Here is a 21,038-nt window from a genome sequence, read left to right as displayed (position 1 = left end):
CGTGTCGCTCTGTCTCTATGGCTGATTTGCACTCACCTGACTAAAAACTGACTCGTTTTTTTTTTTTGTCAATAGGCCTACTTGTTTTTTTAGATCTTAACTGGACTTGCTTTACCAGTTTAACACGAAACAACTCGACAAGAATATTAATGTAAGCTCCACCTAGTGTAAACGTAGACACCAAATATCTCAAACACAGTCCCTTAAATGTAGGTGTGTGTTTAAGTACATAAACCGGTAAGCTGGAAAGGTTTACCATTCACAGAGCGGAAGCGAAAGAGCAGGTAACATAAGATAATTCATACATGATTCATGAAGTCATGGTTGGTTTAAGCTTTGTGTTCAAAAGAGTTTATAAAATTCATTGAGAGTTAAAGTCTGTATTGTAAATTTATGTATTGTCTTTCATTAATGAAAAGTATTATAAGGCATTTAAGATGTATATTATTGTTAATACTTGTTCAAAACAATCACTTTAGCAAAGATTGTAGTGTGACAAAAAAATCATTCATTTTTGTTCAATAAATATACTTATTAAAAATAGAAATACAATTATTTTAAAAAGTTAAGATTTTGAATGAGATCATAAAAATAAGCTTTACAGTAGTAATGCTTTTGTATTATGATTAATTTCTAGTGCTGTCAATCCATTTAAAAAAGGAACTAATTCATCACTTTTTCTAATTTAATTGCAAACACATTACATTTAAGATTTTTATATTGTAATAATTTCACATTTAATCTCAAAATGTAGAAACAACTTAAAGACACTAGCTTTTATTTTAAATATTTGTTTAATTAGATCTTTTTCACCGTGTAACATATTCCACTGGAGGAAAGTTGAACCCGAGTACAGCATCCGGAACGTGAACAGGAACACGATGAACATAGACTTGGCATAGAATCGACAAGAAATGAACTCACTAACATCGGTACAGGAGATAAATCTCGACCAACTGACAAGGCAAACGTGATAGATGACTATAGTAGAGCACATGATATGACAAGGAACATTCAAAGTTCATAGATATTTGATTATTTAAAATAGCTCCTGTTTTTACTTGTGTTAAACGCTGAAGTGTTCATCAAACCTCATATCTCTCTCTCTCTTTATTATTTTTTAATTTAATTACATTTTTTTAATGTACTGTGTTGTAGGAATGTATTGTGAATAGGATAGTTTTTGTAATAAAAGTGTTGTTAAAATTCATCTCTCTCTCTCTCTCTGTCTGTCTCTTTCTCTCGCTCTCTCTCCGTCTGTCTGTCTATCTGTCTCTCTCTCTCCGTCTGTCGGTCTCTCTTTGTCTGTCTGTCTTTCTCTCTCTCTCCGTCTGTCTGTCTGTCCGTCGGTCTCTCTCTCTGTCTGTCTCTCTCTCTCCATCTGTCTCCTGTCTCTCCGTTTGTCTGTCTCTCTCTCTCTCTCTCTCTCTGTCTCTCTCTCTCGCCGTCTGTCTGTCTGTCTGTCTCTCTCTGTCTGTCTGTCTGTCTGTCTCTCTCGCCGTCTGTCTGTCTGTCTCTCTCTCCATCTGTCTGTCTGTGTCTCTCTCTGTCTTTCTCTCTCCATCTGTCTCTCTCTCCGTCTGTCTCCTGTCTCTCCGTCTGTCTGTCTCTCTCTCTCTTTCTGTCTCTCTCTCTCTCTGCCTGTCTCTCTCTCTCTCTCTCTCTCTCTGTCTGTCTCTCCCTCTCTCTCTGTCTGTCTCTCTCTGTCTGTCTGTCTCTCTTCGATTGTCTGTCTGTGTCTCTCTCTCTCTCTCTGTCTGTCTGTCTGTCTGTCTCTCAGATGGACGGGCCGGTCGGTGCGATGCGTGTGTTGGTGACGGGCGGTAGTGGGCTGGTGGGGCGAGCGATAGAGCGAGTGGTGAATGAAGGAGAACGGAGAGAAGGAGAAGAATGGATATTCCTGTCATCCAAAGATGCCAATCTCATGTAAGAGCTCCTGAGCAAACACACATCAGACATCACACCTGATTTTTAAACAATGTATTAATTTAAGTTAAATGATGTAATGAATACTTCAATAGAAATTGAAGTATGTGGCTTGTAGCATAATATTAGCGCAGATGCCATTCTTCTTTTGATGTAACGAGTACATCAGTCGTTATGGGAAGTTTGTGGTTCTGGTTGACCTAAGTAATGCAGCCTAACAATCCTTTAACGGATTTAAATGATAGAAATGTAGTTATGTGTACTGGTTATGCCAGGTTAAAGAGATGTGTTTTTAGTCACGAATTTTAGTCGTGAAGGACTATAATGCATTAGGACCTTGCTCAAATACCCAGGAGCTAAATCATTTAGTGATTTGCATACACTTTAAAGTCTTGCTAATTACTTACAATGTTTAATAGGGAGCCTAGCAGTGTTGACAGAACTGGACTAATATGATCATGCTTCCTGGTTCTAGTAAGAACTCGAGCTGCTGCGTTTTGGACCAGCTGGAGTTTGTTTATTAAGCGAGCGGGGCAACCACCCAGTAGAGTAGAATTTAAAGCACCAAAAACCACAGTGTTGGTTTTATTATATACAATAGTCTGACTGTGGTGTGACAGGCAGCGGGGCGAGGGACCGCGAGAGCGGGCCGGTGATTAGTGTTGACAAGTGCCAGCTGCATGATACACCGGTCTCGTCTCGCGGCCATGTGACGGGAGCATAAAAGGAGGAGCAAGGACAGCGGAAGACGAGAGAGGACCAGGCCTGGAGTTTATGTTTATGTTTTGTTTATGTGTTTGTGGGCAGTCATCCGTGAGGGGCTGCCCGCGGTTTTACTTTCGTTTTGTTTATTTATGTTGAATAAATGTTGTTGAACGTTCGCCGGTTCCCGCCTCCTTCCTTCCCATCTACGAACCGTATTACACTGACCTTTCGCAAGTCAAGTACATATGCATATGTTCTGGGCCTTTTCATAAAACAAGTTGGTCTGGTCCTTTGTTCAGGACAAATTGACTGATCTTCTAAAGACTTTTCTTTTGTTGGATGTTTCTTCATTATCACTGTCTGTCAATCAAATGAGGATTCTGTCTGCTGCCAAAAACATGGCCCTCTTGGAGTGTACCGCAGCCAGAGTGCATGGTGCCACCAGAAGGACAATACAATTTTGGTTGGACCTTATTGAGACTATCAGACCTGGTTGGGGTTTTGTTTCAAGTTGACGCCATGTCATCCGTACTAAAGAGGACAAGGACAACCCAAGTTGTTCTCAGCGCTCAGTTCAGAAGCTGCATCTCTGATGGTATGGGGTTCATGAGTGTGTGTGGCATGGGCAGCTTACACATCTCGAAGGAAACCATCAATGCTGAAGGTATATCTAAGTTCTAGAACAACATATGCTCCATCCAGACGTCGTCTCTTTAAGGGAAGACCTTGCATTCTCCAACATGACAATGCCAGACCACACACTGCATCAATTACAACATCATGGCTGTGCAGAAGAAGGATGCGGCACTGAAATGGCCAGCCTGCAGTCCAGATCTTTCACCATTAGAAAACATTTGGCGCATCATAAAGAGGAAGATGCGATAAAGAAGACCTAAGACAGATGAGCAACCAGAAGTCTGTATTAGACAAGAATGGGACAACATTCCTATTCCTAAACTTGAGCAGCTCGTCTCCTCAGTCCACAGACGTTTGCAGACTGATATAAAAAGAAGAGGGGATGACACACAGCGGGAAACATGGCCTTGGCACAACTTTTTGGAGACATATTTTTTGTATGTTGTATTCTGAATAAAACATAATTGCATTCTGTTTATATTCACAATTTGTACATTGTACAAAATGTGTTAAACAGAGCCCTAGTATTTACACTTTTCTATATAAATGACATGGCAAAATCATTATTGATACACACTTATAGTAATATCAGACATCCCTATGGATCGGTATGGAACAAAGGCGTGAGGACTCAAACGCAGGAGAAATAAGTATTTATTAAATAAACAATAACTAAACATAACACAAAACAAAAACCCACGAAGGGGAAACCATACACTAGAAAACACAAACTCAACACACCAATGAGTGGAAACAGGAAATGGGAGACGCAGACAATACAACGATACGACAAAGACTGACAAACACCAGCCCTGCGTCCCAATTCGCATACTATCCATCCTAAATAGTATACGAAAATAGAATTAGTATGTCCCAAATCGTAGTATGTTGAAAAGAGTATTCCAAAGATTCCCGGATGGTTTACTATTTCCGGTCCGAATTCACAGTATGGATCGATGGGCACTCTAACGGCTGATATTGCCCACAACCCATTGCGAGTTGGACGAGGATTCGATTAGAACTACAAACGCGGATAAAAAGCGTTAAAAAACTACAAACATGACGGATGTGCGAGTTCGATGGTTAAGTAGAGAAGTTTAGATAAAGGGGTTTGAGTGACCCTATCAATATTTAACCTGACAAAAATATATTTATTCAGTGTTGTCCACATTATATTTCACCTGCAGCAGCATTGTGAACTTTTGTAATGACATTTTTGGCCATTAACTTTTAAATGCATCATTATATTTAAACTGCAAACACATGAGGAGAGTCTCTGCATTAAAGACACACACACGTCAGATCAACGAGCGGCTACATTTCTCTCCCATACGGTAGGAGATTAATCTGAATGTGGAAGATTTGAACTGTGACGAATCTGACGATGATTGACAGGGCAGATAAACGGTGACGGGATGCACGTAACTAAGCGACAGAGTCCGTTAAAGATGGCGAAGTAGTATGTCCCGAAGCTTGCATACTTTTCTGCTACACACTCAAAAGTATATACTTTTTCTTCACAAAAAGAGTACATACTTTTAGGACGTAGTATAAGTAGGCGAATTGGGACGCAGCACAGGAGTTTATAAAAGGAACAAATGAGGCAGGGAACGAGGGAACACAGGTGGGAGAAATCAACACTAATTAGATACGAAAGAGGGGAAGGATCAGACAATGACAGAAGCACAAATGGTCATACTGACAAAACACACACGTGCACACAAGACAGGACAGGCATGTGGCAATTTGTCTATTTATCTTTCTTAAAGATTTCTTAATCCAATTCAGTCTCACTTACAGGAGCGCTGCACGCAAAACTTGAGTTAGCCACGGCTATGGTTATTTGTGGTATTCACGAAAAAAAAAGTTATTTCATGCAGTCGCAACAATATATATTTAGGCATTCTGTCTATATATACGTTTATTTATGTTTCCCGGGATTATAGAACGCTTTAATTTGATTGGTTATTGTTTATTTGTGTCGCGTGTTAAATATATTTATATGTGCCGCTTCAGGAGCGCTGAAGAGACGAGATCCGTCTTCCAGAAACATCGTCCGACTCACGTCATTCATTTGGCCGCCATGGTGGGCGGGCTCTACAGAAACATGAGACAGAACCTGGACTTCTGGGTAATTACCAACAATTCTGATTATAATATAACATTGGGAATATGTAATAAAAATGTGTAAATGTCACTGTTGAATAACTGAACTGTAATATTTGTTTGTTGTTTTCAGAGGAATAATGTATTCATCAATGATAACGTGCTGCAGACGGCTCATGAGTTCGGGGTGGTGAAGGTCGTTTCTTGCCTGTCCACGTGTATATTCCCAGATAAAACCAGCTACCCGATAGATGAGACCATGGTATACATATACACACACACACACAAACGCACACACACTCACACACGTTTGTTTTTGTGAAATGTGGGGACATTCCATAGCCTGTACAGCCCGTATTTTCTATCCCCTTACACTGCCCCTCAACCTACCCATCTCTCTCTCTCTCTCTCTCTCTCTCTCTCTCTCTCTCTCTCTCTCTCTCACACACTCACACACACACACACACACACACACACACACACACACACACACACACACACACACACACACACACACACACAAAACCCCTAAACCTACTCATCACAGGAAACATTCTGCATTTTCATTTTCTCAAAAAATATCATCCTGTATGATTTATAAGCCTTTTGAAAAGTGGGGCCATGGGTAATGTCCTCATATTTCACCCTCTCCTGTAATACCTGTGTCATACCCATGGCATTATACACATTTGTGTCCTCATATGTCACAAAAACATGCCCACACACACACACACACACACACACACACACTTTAATAGGCAATTGGGATGGTTTGTATTTACCATTCTTAATAAGTATGATACGCATTCCTTTTATAATTCATTGCCGTATGAGAACACACTGTAGCTTTAAAAACTCAGACTTCCTCTGGTGGATCAAGATCATCTTCTCCAGCTGTTTTATGATTTGCTGGAGATGATGATTAGACACTTGTTGTATATTTTTTGTCATCTATACAGACGTGTTTCTCTCTCGCTCTGTTTCAGGTCCACAACGGTCCGCCACATGAGTCTAATTTCGGTTATGCCTACGCCAAACGCATGATTGATGTCCACAACAGGTCAGTGTCAAAGGTCATCGGTCAGGAGCTTTTCTGGGGTGTATCACATGTAAAGCAAAAAAGTGCTAACTTTTTATACCTGCATCCTCAAATGCGATTTAAATATATTAAGTCGATATTGTCATTACTACAATACATCCAGACTTTATTTTAAGAATCACACAATTAATGTGCAATTCTTATTATTCTCATTGATGAATTTCATTAAATTCACATTAGTGTGATACAGTAAAAATATTTCAATCATTTTGTTGCTGTATATAATGAATTATTTTTATGACAGTAATGCGAATTTGTGATGAATGTGTGTAATTGAAAATATAACCTAAAAATATGTGTGTCATTATTTGATTTGGGGGTGTTTGTTTATAGCGCTCATAATGTAAGAAACAAATCAGTGTGTGTTTGTCCATTAGGGCGTGTTTTCAGCAGTATGGTCTGCGATACACAGCCGTCATCCCCACCAATGTTTTTGGACCACATGACAACTTCAGCATTGAGGACGGTCACGTGCTGCCGGGGCTGATCCACAAGACGTATCTGGCTAAAAGTGAGGGACACTTTAACTTTCTGGAAGGATTCAGAGCATAAAAAAATTAAGCCATAGTATCCTAGAAATGGCTGCCGACATTGTGCACCGATTACATAATTTGAAGCCTGAGTCTGCGCAGTAGCGATCCTGAGGTGGAACTGCCGTATCAAGGTTTTTTGTATTTATTTATTATTATTATTATTATTATTATTATTTTATTTGGATATCAATATATAAAAAAAGAATGAGTAATTTATTAAGTAGAACAAAAAAACAAAAAAAGGAAGGAGAAGACAAAGAAAAAAAAATATTAAAAGACAGGGGTCTATAACTAATCAGAACAGATCACATCAAGGAAAATATCCATCCAAATACTCCCACAATCACAGCTGTCAATCCTGACGTTACACTCCGTTTTTATAGCATCAAATAACTAACTAAAAAAAAAACACTTGAGCATGTCAGTGTGAGAACTACCTGAAATGACAGAAGTCATATTCAAGGAATTTTTTTTTATTTGGCTCACGTGCCATTCTATGGAAGCCCGTTTCCGCCACTGAATAAAACAAATTAAATGAGTAACTGTGACTTTTTATCTCAGAACTTTTTTTTTCTCATTCAGAATTGTGATTATTTCACGCAATTGTGAGTTTATATCAGAATTCGGACTTTATATCTCGCAATTCTGAGAAAAAAAGTCAGAATTCTGTGATAGTCACAATTACTCATTTTATTTTTTTATTTAGTGGCGGAGACGGGCTTCCATACCATTCGGAGGGCAGCTTTTATAACCTATATTGCAGCCACCAGGGGGCGATCAAAAAGTTTTGGCTTCACTTTTCTGTGTAGTGCACACATAGACAGTAAAAGAAATGGACAGAGCTATGCCATTGACTTCAACGGCGGAAAGTGATGTCAGTAAAGGAGCACTCACTTCCTGATGGCTGAGCGAACTGCGCCGGCTCAGACTGAGCTTGAGGACGTAGATGTGACGTGAGCCTCCTGTCTGACAGATGTAGGTCTTCTAGTAGTTGTGGAAAGTGAAATCTGAATCACGTTGTTTAAATATTTTCTCCCGTTGCTTTTGGCTCACTATGGGCTTCTCTCCATTCTTCTCCCTTGACTTTATCAGATGTTATGTCTCCACGTCCCCCCGACTGTCTCATAGACAGCAAAGATTGCTTCTGAGCGTCTCCTCCTGTCTATACGGTAATTTCTCAACTGTGCGACAGAGTCGCGTTGGTTATGACGCAATCGTTAGCCTATTTTTACAAAAACAGCTTCTGCGGGGCGATAGTGTAAGATACAAGGTAACGGAGCCTTTTATACATTGTCGTGTTTCTTTAGAAATAAACAATGGTCAAATGGAGTCTTTAAACGCCTCAGATGTAAAGTTATTCACTGTCAAAGTGACGCAAAAATGAATGGGAGTCAATGGGATGCTAACAGCAGGTGATGGCTTGGTTAGCAATGGCCGCCCCTATGGGGGAACGCTTTCCGAGAGCTAGATTACCTTGAGTGCACACTTGCCCTGCATCCCAAGTCATATACTATCCATACTAAATAGTATTCGAAAATAGAATTAGTGTCCCAAATCGTAGTATGTTGAAAAGAGTATGCCAGAGAGACCCGGATGGTTTACAATTTACGGTCAGAATTCGAAGTGCGGATCGACACACACTCTATCGGCTGATATTACCCACAACCCATTGCGAGTTGGGCGAGGATTCGATTAGAACTACAAACGCGGACGTGTTACAAAACTACAAACATGGCGGATGTGCCAGTCCGACGGTTAAGTAGAGAAGTTTAGATAAAGGTTTGAGTGACCAACTATCAGTATTTAACCTGATGAAGAGATATTTATTCAGTGTTGTCCACATTATATTTCACATGCAGCAGTATTGTGAACTTTTGTAATGATACGTTTGGCCATTAACTTTTAAATGCGTCATTATATTTAAACTGCAAACACACGAGGAGAATCTCTGCATTAAAGACACACACACGGCAGATCAACGAGCGGCTACATTTCTCTCCGATACGGCAGGAGATTAAACTGAATGTGGAGGATTTTATCGGTGTGATGATTGACAGGGCAGTTTAAACGGTGACGCGATGCTCGTAACTAAACGACAGAGTCCTTTAAAGATGAGGAAGTAGGTCTAGTACGTCCCAAAGCTTGCGTACTCTTCTGCTACACACTCAAAAGTATGTACTTTTTCTTCACAAAACGAGCACATACATTTAGGACGTAGTATAAGTAGGCAAATAGGGACGCAGCATTGATCTGTAGCTTAATTTCTGTTCACATGGAAAACATATTGTGTGTGTGTGTGTGTGTGTGTGTGTGTGTGTGTGTGTGTGTGTGTGTGTGTGTGTTGTAGAGGAAGGCAAACCTCTGCAGGTCTGGGGTTCAGGTCGGCCTGTTCGGCAGTTCATCTTCTCTCTGGATCTGGCTCGTCTGTTCCTGTGGGTTCTGAGAGAGTATGACGAGGTGGAGCCCATCATTCTGTCAGGTACTCAAAACGTGTCACATTTAAAGGGATAGTTCACACAAAAATGCAAATTATTTCATTAATTACTCACCCTCATGTCATTCCACGGTCTATGTTCCAAACCCATAAGACTTTCATTCATCTTCGGAACACAAATTAAGATCTTTTTTTGACGAAGCTTTCTGTCCCTCCTGACTTAATTTAGGCTTTTATTCACATACATTGATCAGCTAAGATATACAGAAGCTCAACTGAACCTGCTTGATGAACAAACCTCTTGCAGAAGCTCAAACCTGCTGCGTAACGAGAACGAACCTCACTAGTATACATCTATAATTAAACATGTACATTTACACAAATGAGGCATAACATTATGACCACCTTCCTAATATTGGGTTGGTCCTCCTTTTGCTGACCTGTCGAGGCATGGACTCCTCTAGACCCCTGAAGGTGTGCTGTGGTATCTGGCATCAAGATCTTAGCAGGAGATCCTTTAAGTCCTGTAAGTTGTGAGGTGGGGCCTCCATGGATCGCTCGATCGCACAGATGCTCGATTGGATTGAGATCTGGGGAATCTGGAGGCCGAGTCAACGCCTCACACTGGTTGTTGTGCTCCTCAAACCATTCCTGAAGCATTTGTGCTTTGTGTCAAGAGCATTATCCTGCTGGAAGAGCCACAGCCACCAGAATACCGTTTCCATGAAAGGCTGAACATGGTCTCAGCAATGCTTAGGTAGGTGGAGCGTGTCAAAGTAACATCCACATGGATGGAGGACCCAAGGTTTCCCAGCAGAACATTGGCCAAAGCATCAACCTGCCTCCGCCGGCTCGCCTTCTTCCCATAGTGCATCCTGGGGCCATGTGTTCCCCAGGTAAGCCACACACACACACACCCGGCCATCCACGTGATGTAAAAGAAAACATGAATCCTCAGACCAGGCCACCTTCTTCCATTGCTCCGTGGTCCAGTTCTGATGCTCACGTGCCACTGTTGGTGCTTTCGGCAGGGTCAGGGGTCAGAGGTCACCCTGACTGGTCAGCGGCTATGCCGCCCCATACGCAACAAACTGAGATGCTCTGTGTATTCTGACAGCTTTCTATCAGAACCAGCATTAACTTCTGGAGTAGTTTGAGCTCCAGTAGCTCGTCTGTTTGATCGGACCCCACGGGCCAGCCTTCGCTCCCCACGGTCATCAATGAGCCTTGGCCGCCCATGACCCTGTGGCCGGTTCTCCACTGGTCCTTCCTTGGAGCACTTTTGATAGATACTGACCACTGCAGACCGGTAACAGCCCACAAGAGCTGCAGTTTTGGAGATGCTCTGACCCAGTCGTCTAGCCGTCACAATTTGGCCCTCGTCAAACTCGCTCAAATCCTTACGCTTGCCCATTTTTCCAACTTCTAACACAACTTTGAGGACAAAATGTTCACTTGCTGCCTAATATATCCCACCCACTAACAGGTGATGAAGAGATAATCAGTGTTATTCACTGTCATAATGTTATGCCTGATCGGTGTATATTAGTATTGTCCTTGACTTATGGAAAAGCTGCTTGTGATGAGCTTTGATTGATCATGCGACTCATCACTGTAAATTTATAAACAGAATTTTCCCTGCTACTGTTGTGTAAAAGCATGTAACTCGGATATGACAGACGAGCTCTAGCCACACTACAAAAAAAGTAATCTCACCAGTACGGCTGCACGATTTGGGGAAAATATATAATTGCGATTATTCTGGGTAAAATTATAAATTAATTAATTAATTAATTGTAAATTAATTAAAGTTATTATAATTTTTTACAAATGAAAAGTGTGTGTACATAACATTTTGTGTTTTTATATTAATATGACTAATAAAAATTATTATGATTATTATTACTGCTAAAAATATTTTTAAAAATAAGAAATCTTACCATTACAATAACATTTTCATAATTACAAATAAAAAAGAGTATGTCAGAATAAATATAACAATATAATACTAATACTAATTATTATTATTATTTTTGTAATATTTTACAGAAAACATTTTACACAAAAAAAACTGCTGGGTTACTTATTAATATGCAGACAGCCTATGACTAAAAAACATTAGAAAGGTCTAAGCCTAAGGAGTTATTCTTAAAGTCTGTCTTTAATATGAAATATGAACCTCTTGTGCATCCACTGTCAGGGAAAAAAACTCCTGTACATTGAAGAAAAACATGGATTGTCCAACAAATTTATACTTTTTTAAAGTTTATTAAGTTTTAAAATGTATTGAGCATTATTTTCTTAGTATTAATTACCCAAAAGTTTTTAATTCATACTGAAAGCCAGAGGGCGCCCTCGAGCGGAAAAAAAATCCACAACTGAGACTAGCAATAAATTCCACGCAATCCCTATATGTATAAAGAAATCCAGCAATCCCTGCAGTTTTGACTGATTAAACAGGAAGTTACAGGATGAAAATAGAATCTGAAGAGCTCATTTGTTTTCTTTCTCTCTAGTCGGAGAGGAGGATGAGTTGTCCATAAAGGATGCTGCAGACGCTGTGGTTGCAGCGTTGGGGTTCAAAGGTGACGTGATTGTATCCTTTCACACACAAACAATTACTCTTCTCAATTATGAAAATCTGAAGGCGATCTTGATTCTGTGGAACTCAAAATAAGGAGCTGAATGGAGGAGAAAAATGACCGAGCTGACTAAGCCTTTAACCCTTAACTAAGCGCTCCCAGTATGACACTAGTAAAGCAGACGGTCAGTTCAAGAAAACCGCCAGTAACGCCAAACTACGCAAATACCTGCCAGACTTCAAGTTCACACCGTTCAAAGCAGGTGAGCAATCTTCAGCGTTTGATAAATGTTCTTCATTAGTTGTCAAAAGAACACTCATTATTGGTGCTTTTCTTTTTTCCAGCCATCAAGGAGACGAGTGATTGGTTTGTGGACAATTATGACGTCGCCCGTAAATGAAGATCTTCACATCTCATTGGCTGTGGAGAGGTCAAATACTGTTCAATGCTGGTGACCAATGAAGGATCAAACCATTTGAGCAACACTTACTGATCTTTACAAAGACATCATCATTTAACACTGCCATCTTAGCTCTCTTTTCATGTGTTGTTCTTGAAACTGCAAAATGCTGCATTTTCAAATGCATGTATTAAAGTCACGATGAAAATCAAAATGTACGTTTTTGGCTTTTTTATGAAAATGTTAGCTTTAAGTTTTTCTATAAGCTAATGTGCTCCAAAACATTACAATTCAAAATGTATAATCTCCAGTTCCTGCAGGTCCACCAATAACGATCAATGACTTTCATGACATCCATCTGCACTTCAGCTTCTCATCAGGTTTTCTGTCCAATCAAATGCTCTCTGGAATCTGAAGCCCCACCCTCTACATTATAAACAAAGGCTGAAAATGAAATCACTCACTTGTTCACACATGTACTTTTTTCAACATGGTGAAAGGCATATAATAATCTATATCATTTACAAAATCCTCCTGCTCACACATAAATGCATCACCGGATATGCACCTCCATCTACAGGAACTCATCAGTCTGAAATCCTCCACCTGCCCCCTCAGATCTTCAGGCCACCTGCTTCAAGTCACCACCACCAGGCTTCGTACCAGGTGTGTGTGTGTGTGTGTGAGAGAGAGAGAGAGAGTGTGTGTGTGTTTGTGAGAGTGTGTGTGTGATAGGAGATCGAGCTTTCTGCTCGGCTGCACCGCGGCTTTGGAACCACAGTGAGCTGAGAGCAGTACAGAGCCTGGACCAGTTTAAAGCTGAACTGAAGACTTCTCTCTTCAGAAAGGCTTTTATGTGTTGATTGTTTTATTCTATATTTTTACTTTTTATTATTTTTTGTTATTTTTTTCCTTTTCCATTGTTGCACTTCGAGATTCTTTGGAATGAAAAGTGCATTATAAATAAAATTTAACTATTATATAGGGGATAGGGAACGATCAGACAGTGCACTATATAGGGGATAGGGAACGATCAGACAGTGCACTATATAGGGGATAGGGAACGATCAGACTGTGCACTATATAGGGGATAGGGAACGATCAGACAGTGCTCTATATAGGGGATAGGGAACGATCAGACAGTGCACTATATAGGGGATAGGGAACGATCAGACAGTGAACTATATAGGGGATAGGGAACGATCAGACAGTGCACTATATAGGGGATAGGGAACGATCAGACAGTGCACTATATAGGGGATAGGGAACGATCAGACTGTGCACTATATAGGGGATAGGGAACGATCAGACAGTGCTCTATATAGGGGATAGGGAACGATCAGACAGTGCTCTATATAGGGGATAGGGAACGATCAGACAGTGCTCTATATAGGGGATAGGGAACAATCAGACAGTGCTCTATATAGGGGATAGGGAACGATCAGACAGTGCACTATATAGGGGATAGGGAACGATCTGACAGTGCACTATATAGGGGATAGGGAACGATCAGACAGTGCTCTATATAGGGGATAGGGAACGATCAGACAGTGCACTATATAGGGGATAGGGAACGATCAGACAGTGCACTATATAGGGGATAGGGAACGATCTGACAGTGCACTATATAGGGGATAGGGAACGATCAGACAGTGCACTATATAGGGGACAGGGAACGATCAGACAGTGCACTATATAGGGGATAGGGAACGATCAGACAGTGCACTATATAGGGGATAGGGAACGATCAGACAGTGCACTATATAGGGGATAGGGAACGATCAGACAGTGCACTATATAGGGGATAGGGAACGGTCAGACAGTGCACTATATAGGGGATAGGGAACGATCAGACAGTGCACTATATAGGGGATAGGGAACGATCAGACAGTGCACTATATAGGGGATAGGGAACGATCAGACAGTGCACTATATAGGGGATAGGGAACGATCAGACAGTGCACTATATAGGGGATAGGGAACGATCAGACAGTGCACTATATAGGGGATAGAAAACGATCAGACAGTGCACTATATAGGGGATAGGGAACGATCAGACAGTGAACTATATAGGGGATAGGGAACGATCAGACAGTGCACTATATAGGGGATAGGGAACGATCAGACAGTGCACTATATAGGGGATAGGGAACGATCAGACAGTGCACTATATAGGGGATAGGGAACGATCAGACAGTGAACTATATAGGGGATAGGGAACGATCAGACAGTGCACTATATAGGGGATAGGGAACGATCAGACAGTGCACTATATAGGGGATAGGGAACGATCAGACAGTGCACTATATAGGGGATAGGGAACGATCAGACAGTGAACTATATAGGGGATAGGGAACGATCAGACAGTGCACTATATAGGGGATAGGGAACGATCAGACAGTGCACTATATAGGGGATAGGGAACGATCAGACAGTGAACTATATAGGGGATAGGGAACGATCAGACAGTGCACTATATAGGGGATAGGGAACGATCAGACAGTGCACTATATAGGGGATAGGGAACGATCAGACAGTGTACTATATAGGGGATAGGGAACGATCAGACAGTGAACTATATAGGGGATAGGGAACGATCAGACAGTGAACTATATAGGGGATAGGGAACGATCAGACAGTGCACTATATAGGGGATAGGGAACGATCAGACAGTGCACTATATAGGGGATAGGGAATGATCAGACAGTGAACTATATAGGGGATAGGGAACAATCAGACAGTGAACTATATAGGGGATAGGGAACGATCAGACAGTGCACTATATAGGGGAAGGGGGACGATCAGACAGTGCTCTTTATAGGGGATAGGGAATGATCAGACAGTGCACTATATAGGGGATAGGGAACGATTAGACAGTGCTCTATATAGGGGATAGGGAACAATCAGACAGTGCTCTATATAGGGGATAGGGAACGATCAGACAGTGCTCTATATAGGGGATAGGGAACGATCACAGTGCACTATATAGGGGATAGGGAACGATCAGACAGTGCTCTATATAGGGGATAGGGAACGATCACAGTGCACTATATAGGGGATAGGGAACGATCAGACAGTGCACTATATAGGGGATAGGGAACGATCAGACAGTGCACTATATAGGGGATAGGGAACGATCAGACAGTGCTCTATATAGGGGATAGGGAACGATCACAGTGCACTATATAGGGGATAGGGAACGATCAGACAGTGCTCTATATAGGGGATAGGGAACAATCAGACAGTGCACTATATAGGGGATAGGGAACGATCAGACAGTGCACTATATAGGGGATAGGGAACGATCAGACAGTGAACTATATAGGGGATAGGGAACGATCAGACAGTGCACTATATAGGGGATAGGGAACGATCAGACAGTGAACTATATAGGGGATAGGGAACGATCAGACAGTGCACTATATAGGGGATAGGGAACGATCAGACAGTGAACTATATAGGGGATAGGGAACGATCAGACAGTGCACTATATAGGGGATAGGGAACGATCAGACAGTGCACTATATAGGGGATAGGGAACGATCAGACAGTGCACTATATAGGGGATAGGGAACGATCAGACAATGCACTATATAGGGGATAGGGAACGATCAGACAGTGCACTATATAGGGGATAGGGAACGATTAGACAGTGAACTATATAGGGGATAGGGAACGATCAGACAGTGCACTATATAGGGGATAGGGAACGATCAGACAGTGCTCTATATAGGGGATAGGGAACGATCAGACAGTGAACTATATAGGGGATAGGGAACGATCAGACAGTGAACTATATAGGGGATAGGGAACGGTCAGACAGTGCTCTATATAGGGGATAGGGAACGATCAGACAATGCACTATATAGGAGATAGGGAACGATCGGACAGTGCACTATATAGGAGAAGGGGGACGATCAGACAGTGCTCTAAATAGGGGATAGGGAACGATCAGACAGTGCTCTATATAGGGGATAAGGAACGATCAGACAGTGAACTATATAGGGGATAGGGAACGATCAGACAGTGAACTATATAGGGGATAGGGAACGATCAGACAGTGCTCTATATAGGGGATAGGGAACGATCAGACAGTGCACTATATAGGGGATAGGGAACGATCAGACAGTGCACTATATAGGGGATAGGGAACGATTAGACAGTGAACTATATAGGGGATAGGGAACGATCAGACAGTGCACTATATAGGGGATAGGGAACGATCAGACAGTGCTCTATATAGGGGATAGGGAACGATCAGACAGTGAACTATATAGGGGATAGGGAACGATCAGACAGTGAACTATATAGGGGATAGGGAACGGTCAGACAGTGCTCTATATAGGGGATAGGGAACGATCAGACAATGCACTATATAGGAGATAGGGAACGATCGGACAGTGCACTATATAGGAGAAGGGGGACGATCAGACAGTGCTCTAAATAGGGGATAGGGAACGATCAGACAATGCACTATATAGGGGATAGGGAACGATCAGACAATGCACTATATAGGGGATAGGGAACGATCAGACAGTGCACTATATAGGAGAAGGGGGACGATCAGACAGTGCTCTAAATAGGGGATAGGGAACGATCAGACAGTGCACTATATAGGGGATAGGGAACGATCAGACAATGCACTATATAGGGGATAGGGAACGATCAGACAATGCACTATATAGGGGATAGGGAACGATCAGACAGTGCACTATATAGGAGAAGGGGGACGATCAGACAGTGCTCTAAATAGGGGATAGGGAACGATCAGACAGTGCACTATATAGGGGATAGGGAACGATCAGACAGTGCTCTATATAGGGGATAGGGAACGATCAGACAGTGCACTATATAGGGGATAGGGAACGATCAGACACTGCACTGGAACAATTGGAAACCTGCAGGTTCTTTAGTAAAATTTGTATTTATTTATATTTAATCTTATTTCATTTATATAATCTAGTTTTATTGACAGTTACTGTACTTTGAAATGTGGAAATAAATGCCATATGGAAATTTCTCTGGTTTGTTCAATAATTATCCTTGATAAACTGCATGCAACAAATATATAAATCCATTTTTTTGGATTCTGTATTTTACAATTACCGCAAGAGCACTGAACTGAGCTTTCGAAACAATGTAATTTTTGCAATTTCACTCCCTTATAAAACAGAACACATTTACATCAATAAATAGGCCTAGTCTGGAAGGCCTGCCAGACTAAGTCTATTTTATTTTATTTTAAATACAGTGCAAAGTCTTTTTAACATTAATGCTGTTTCACCTTTTTTATTTATAAATACAGCCATATTAACAACAGGCAAAAAACATTTTTAAAAAAAATTATGTTTTCTGGAGAACATAGGCCTTAATTTTAAACTACAGTTTTAAATGGTTTATGTGTTGAATAGAAAGAGAGAATATTCACTGGAATATGCAAACATTGTAATAGCTATGATGTATTCGCGCGTTTGTTTATTTTTCTTAAGTCAATCTAATCTAAGGTATCAAAATTAATGTTGTGTCGGTCTATAAAATGTTGATGACAGAGCATATGTCATCGTTTAACTACGTGTCGCGGATAGGCCTAATATAATTCATTTTCACAGAGCTGTAATTAATTAGATGTTTATTATATAAATAGCAAACGTTAATATAATTTATGTAGTTTTAAATGAGTCGTTCTTGTTTACATACGGTGACAACTCGGTGAGTGAACGGCTGAACGCGACTGAGCTAAACACAGAGATAAATGAATTCGGCGCTTTTATTTCCAACATGCTCGCATTCATGGCTGTTTTATTTCATTCATGTGAAGTTACGTCGTTATTGTAACCGTGAGTTCGTCTCTATTTAGCGCCAAGTTTAAACTACACCACATCATCTCATAACATCTTATTTGTGCATATCTCAATTGTGCATTACTGTTATGTTAAACAAAGTTTATTAATAAAGGGATGCAGGTTATTTTACCTTTGAACACCGTTGTTGACTCATCTCCCCTCAAGACGCAGATCTTTAACGGCGCGCTTGTATGCAATTCTCAAAACCTCCACAAGATGGCGGCGATACCCGATTATGGGAAAATGCTTTAATATCGGGATTCCGATATATCGGTCGATCACTACTCTTGTCCTCATGTGCCTAATTATTTCACAAAACCAATTTGAAGATGGGTTTACTTAATACAAGGTTTCTTTGGATGACAGGAATATCCAACTCCTTCTCTCCGTTCGCCCTCTATCACCACATCAGGTTTGATGAACACTTCAGGGGTCAAAGGGTTCACCCAAAAATGAAAATTAGCCCATGATTTACTCACCCTTTTGTTGATCGCATTCAGTTTATGGAAAAAATGTTGAAAGTGCCTCTGCCGTACAAAGGCTTACGCTACCAGTTACACAGAGGGTTGGTCAGGGAATGCCCAGTCATGTGATGTGAATTTAGCCCATGGGGGAAAACCAATTTTTTTTTACAGTCTATAGGCAAAACATAGTCAAAAAATACGAATAAACACCTGGGTTATATAAAATAATAATTATAATAAAATCACCTCATTACTACATTTTTTTTAAATTAAAAGCCGCACAAAATGAATTCAATGCAACAAATTCTACAATTGTGTATCTCACCTTCTTCATGAACAAAAGCAAACATTCTGTCTCTTTACTCGTCATCAAACATCCTTGTCTTTTTATTTTTATTTTTTACTTATAACAAAAAACAGAACAATGTCTAAAAGTACATATTTTTGTAATAAGTCTGAAATGACAAGGAGGCCGCTTCCCGCAATAGAAAGTCAATGGAGACGGTTGGTTTGTTTTCCACCCCGGTGGGCGTGGCTTTCATTTTATGACGCGTGTCGCTGGCGTCCGAAACCTGGAAAATGCCGCCTTCGGAGGACCAATTTGAAGGCAGGAAGGCATCAAGCTGCGTCCATATCTAATGTTTGCTTCACTTTCTGTCTCCAGAGAGACCTTCATCTGATTGAGTTTTTAAGGCAGCATACACGTGTCCTTCGCTGCCTTTGATATCCCACAATCCTGTGCTTTCCATTCAGTGATGGTTGAGCTGGGAAAAAAATATGGCGTAAAGAAGTTGTGTTTGCGGGTCAGTTTGTGTGTAAATGTACGATTTTTACCAACATATTACACTTCTGATGTCATTTCTAGTGAGAAATGACTAATGTAGTAATTAAATATGTGTTTAGTTCTCACCAAAGCTCTCTCTATTTTGCTGTAGATCATTAAAGTGTTACACTGCCTTAGAAGTCTGTCCGAAATCAGTTTCATGAGCTGCCTTCATGCACAAAATGTTGCCTTACAAGTCATTGCCTGATGAGGCAGCGAGGCAACGAGTCAGCAGCCTAGGTTTTCGGACGCAGCCGCTCTGTCTCTATACTCTGGCCACGCCCCAAACATGACAAGTGGGCGGTCCTATAGAGAGCACAGACCCGTCAATCAAAAGTCTGGCTAGTGATTGGAGAAACAAAGCTTTTCTGAATCAATTGAACCTATTGCTTGGACGCCACCTGCTGGTCAAACGTCTGTATATACTACTTTTACAATTAAATCACAGCCTTGAAGTTACCACAGCCATGCATTGTTAGAATAAAAACATTAGTTCATTAATAATAAAAAATGTACATCTCTATACTCGCCAAAGTCAATTTTTCCACTTGCATTTGTATCGGTGGAAGTTGATTTTGAACCCTGACTGGTCAGCCGCTAGATGGCTCGTGCTGAGGGAAGGGCGTTTAATAAATGCATTCGCAGTTTTAGTAAATGCATAACTGTAAAATGTAGATGAAAAAAAGCTATAAATAACCACGACAAAAGAGCTAATAGGGCAGTGTTCAATGATTTTTTTATTAAGGTTTGTTCAAGGGGTTTGGTTTCCAGCATTTAACTCCCCACAGCCTCAGACGGACCGACTGAATGTCTGATCATGTTACCCAACATTGGAAACACTTCAGAACCTCATCATCATGACATCGAACATTGTGTTTACAACTCCAACAATGAGCACTTACCACGATCAACAATTTTGAAAAGTTTAGACTCTTTAAAGGGTTACTTCACCGCCTTTTCATATTAAACTATGTTATTCCCTTAACTAAAACGAGTTGATACAGTGTGTGTCTCAGTGCGTGCTCTTAATCTCTCTGACGTGCGGTGACGATCTGATAGCATTTAGCTTAGCTCCCTAAGCCCAGTTCATTCACTATGGAACCAAACAGAGATCAAGTTAGAAGTACCAAACACCTCCATCTTTCCCCTATTTAAATACAGTTACACGAATAGCACTTCTGAGAGTACTTCGGCTCGGCGGAGTAAAAAGTCCCGGCCGAAACATCTCCCCTCACTCTCTCATTTCTGTCAATAGGGAGATGTGAGGGAAGATGTTTCGGCCGGGACTTTTTACTCCGCCGAGCCGAAGTACTCTCAGAAGTGCTATTCCGCCACACATTATAGTTCTCCTTTTTAATCCGATTAGAGAAGTGCCACGTTTTATTTTGTCACCATACTTAATTGTTCAACTATTCGTGTAACTGTATTTAAATAGGGAAACCGTGGAGGTGTTTGGTACTTCTAACTTGATCTCTGTTTGGTGCCAT

General features: G+C 40.9%; 1 protein-coding gene across 1 annotated transcript; it reads left to right on the top strand.

The window, feature by feature from the left end:
* Positions 1 to 93: 93 nt before the first annotated feature.
* On the top strand, positions 94 to 12,635 carry LOC137042068 (GDP-L-fucose synthase-like). Its single transcript, XM_067418755.1, has 10 exons — positions 94 to 284; positions 1,781 to 1,926; positions 5,284 to 5,398; positions 5,507 to 5,635; positions 6,360 to 6,433; positions 6,850 to 6,983; positions 9,353 to 9,484; positions 11,956 to 12,035; positions 12,184 to 12,283; positions 12,366 to 12,635. Exons 2-10 carry the CDS (start codon positions 1,781 to 1,783, stop codon positions 12,419 to 12,421), a joined length of 966 nt encoding a protein of 321 aa, XP_067274856.1. The 5' UTR covers positions 94 to 284; the 3' UTR covers positions 12,422 to 12,635.
* Positions 12,636 to 21,038: the final 8,403 nt, after the last annotated feature.

Source organism: Pseudorasbora parva, chromosome 15, assembly GCF_024679245.1.
Source record: "Pseudorasbora parva isolate DD20220531a chromosome 15, ASM2467924v1, whole genome shotgun sequence".
Classification (NCBI taxonomy): domain Eukaryota; kingdom Metazoa; phylum Chordata; class Actinopteri; order Cypriniformes; family Gobionidae; genus Pseudorasbora; species Pseudorasbora parva.
This window is presented reverse-complemented; position numbering and strand designations above follow the sequence as displayed.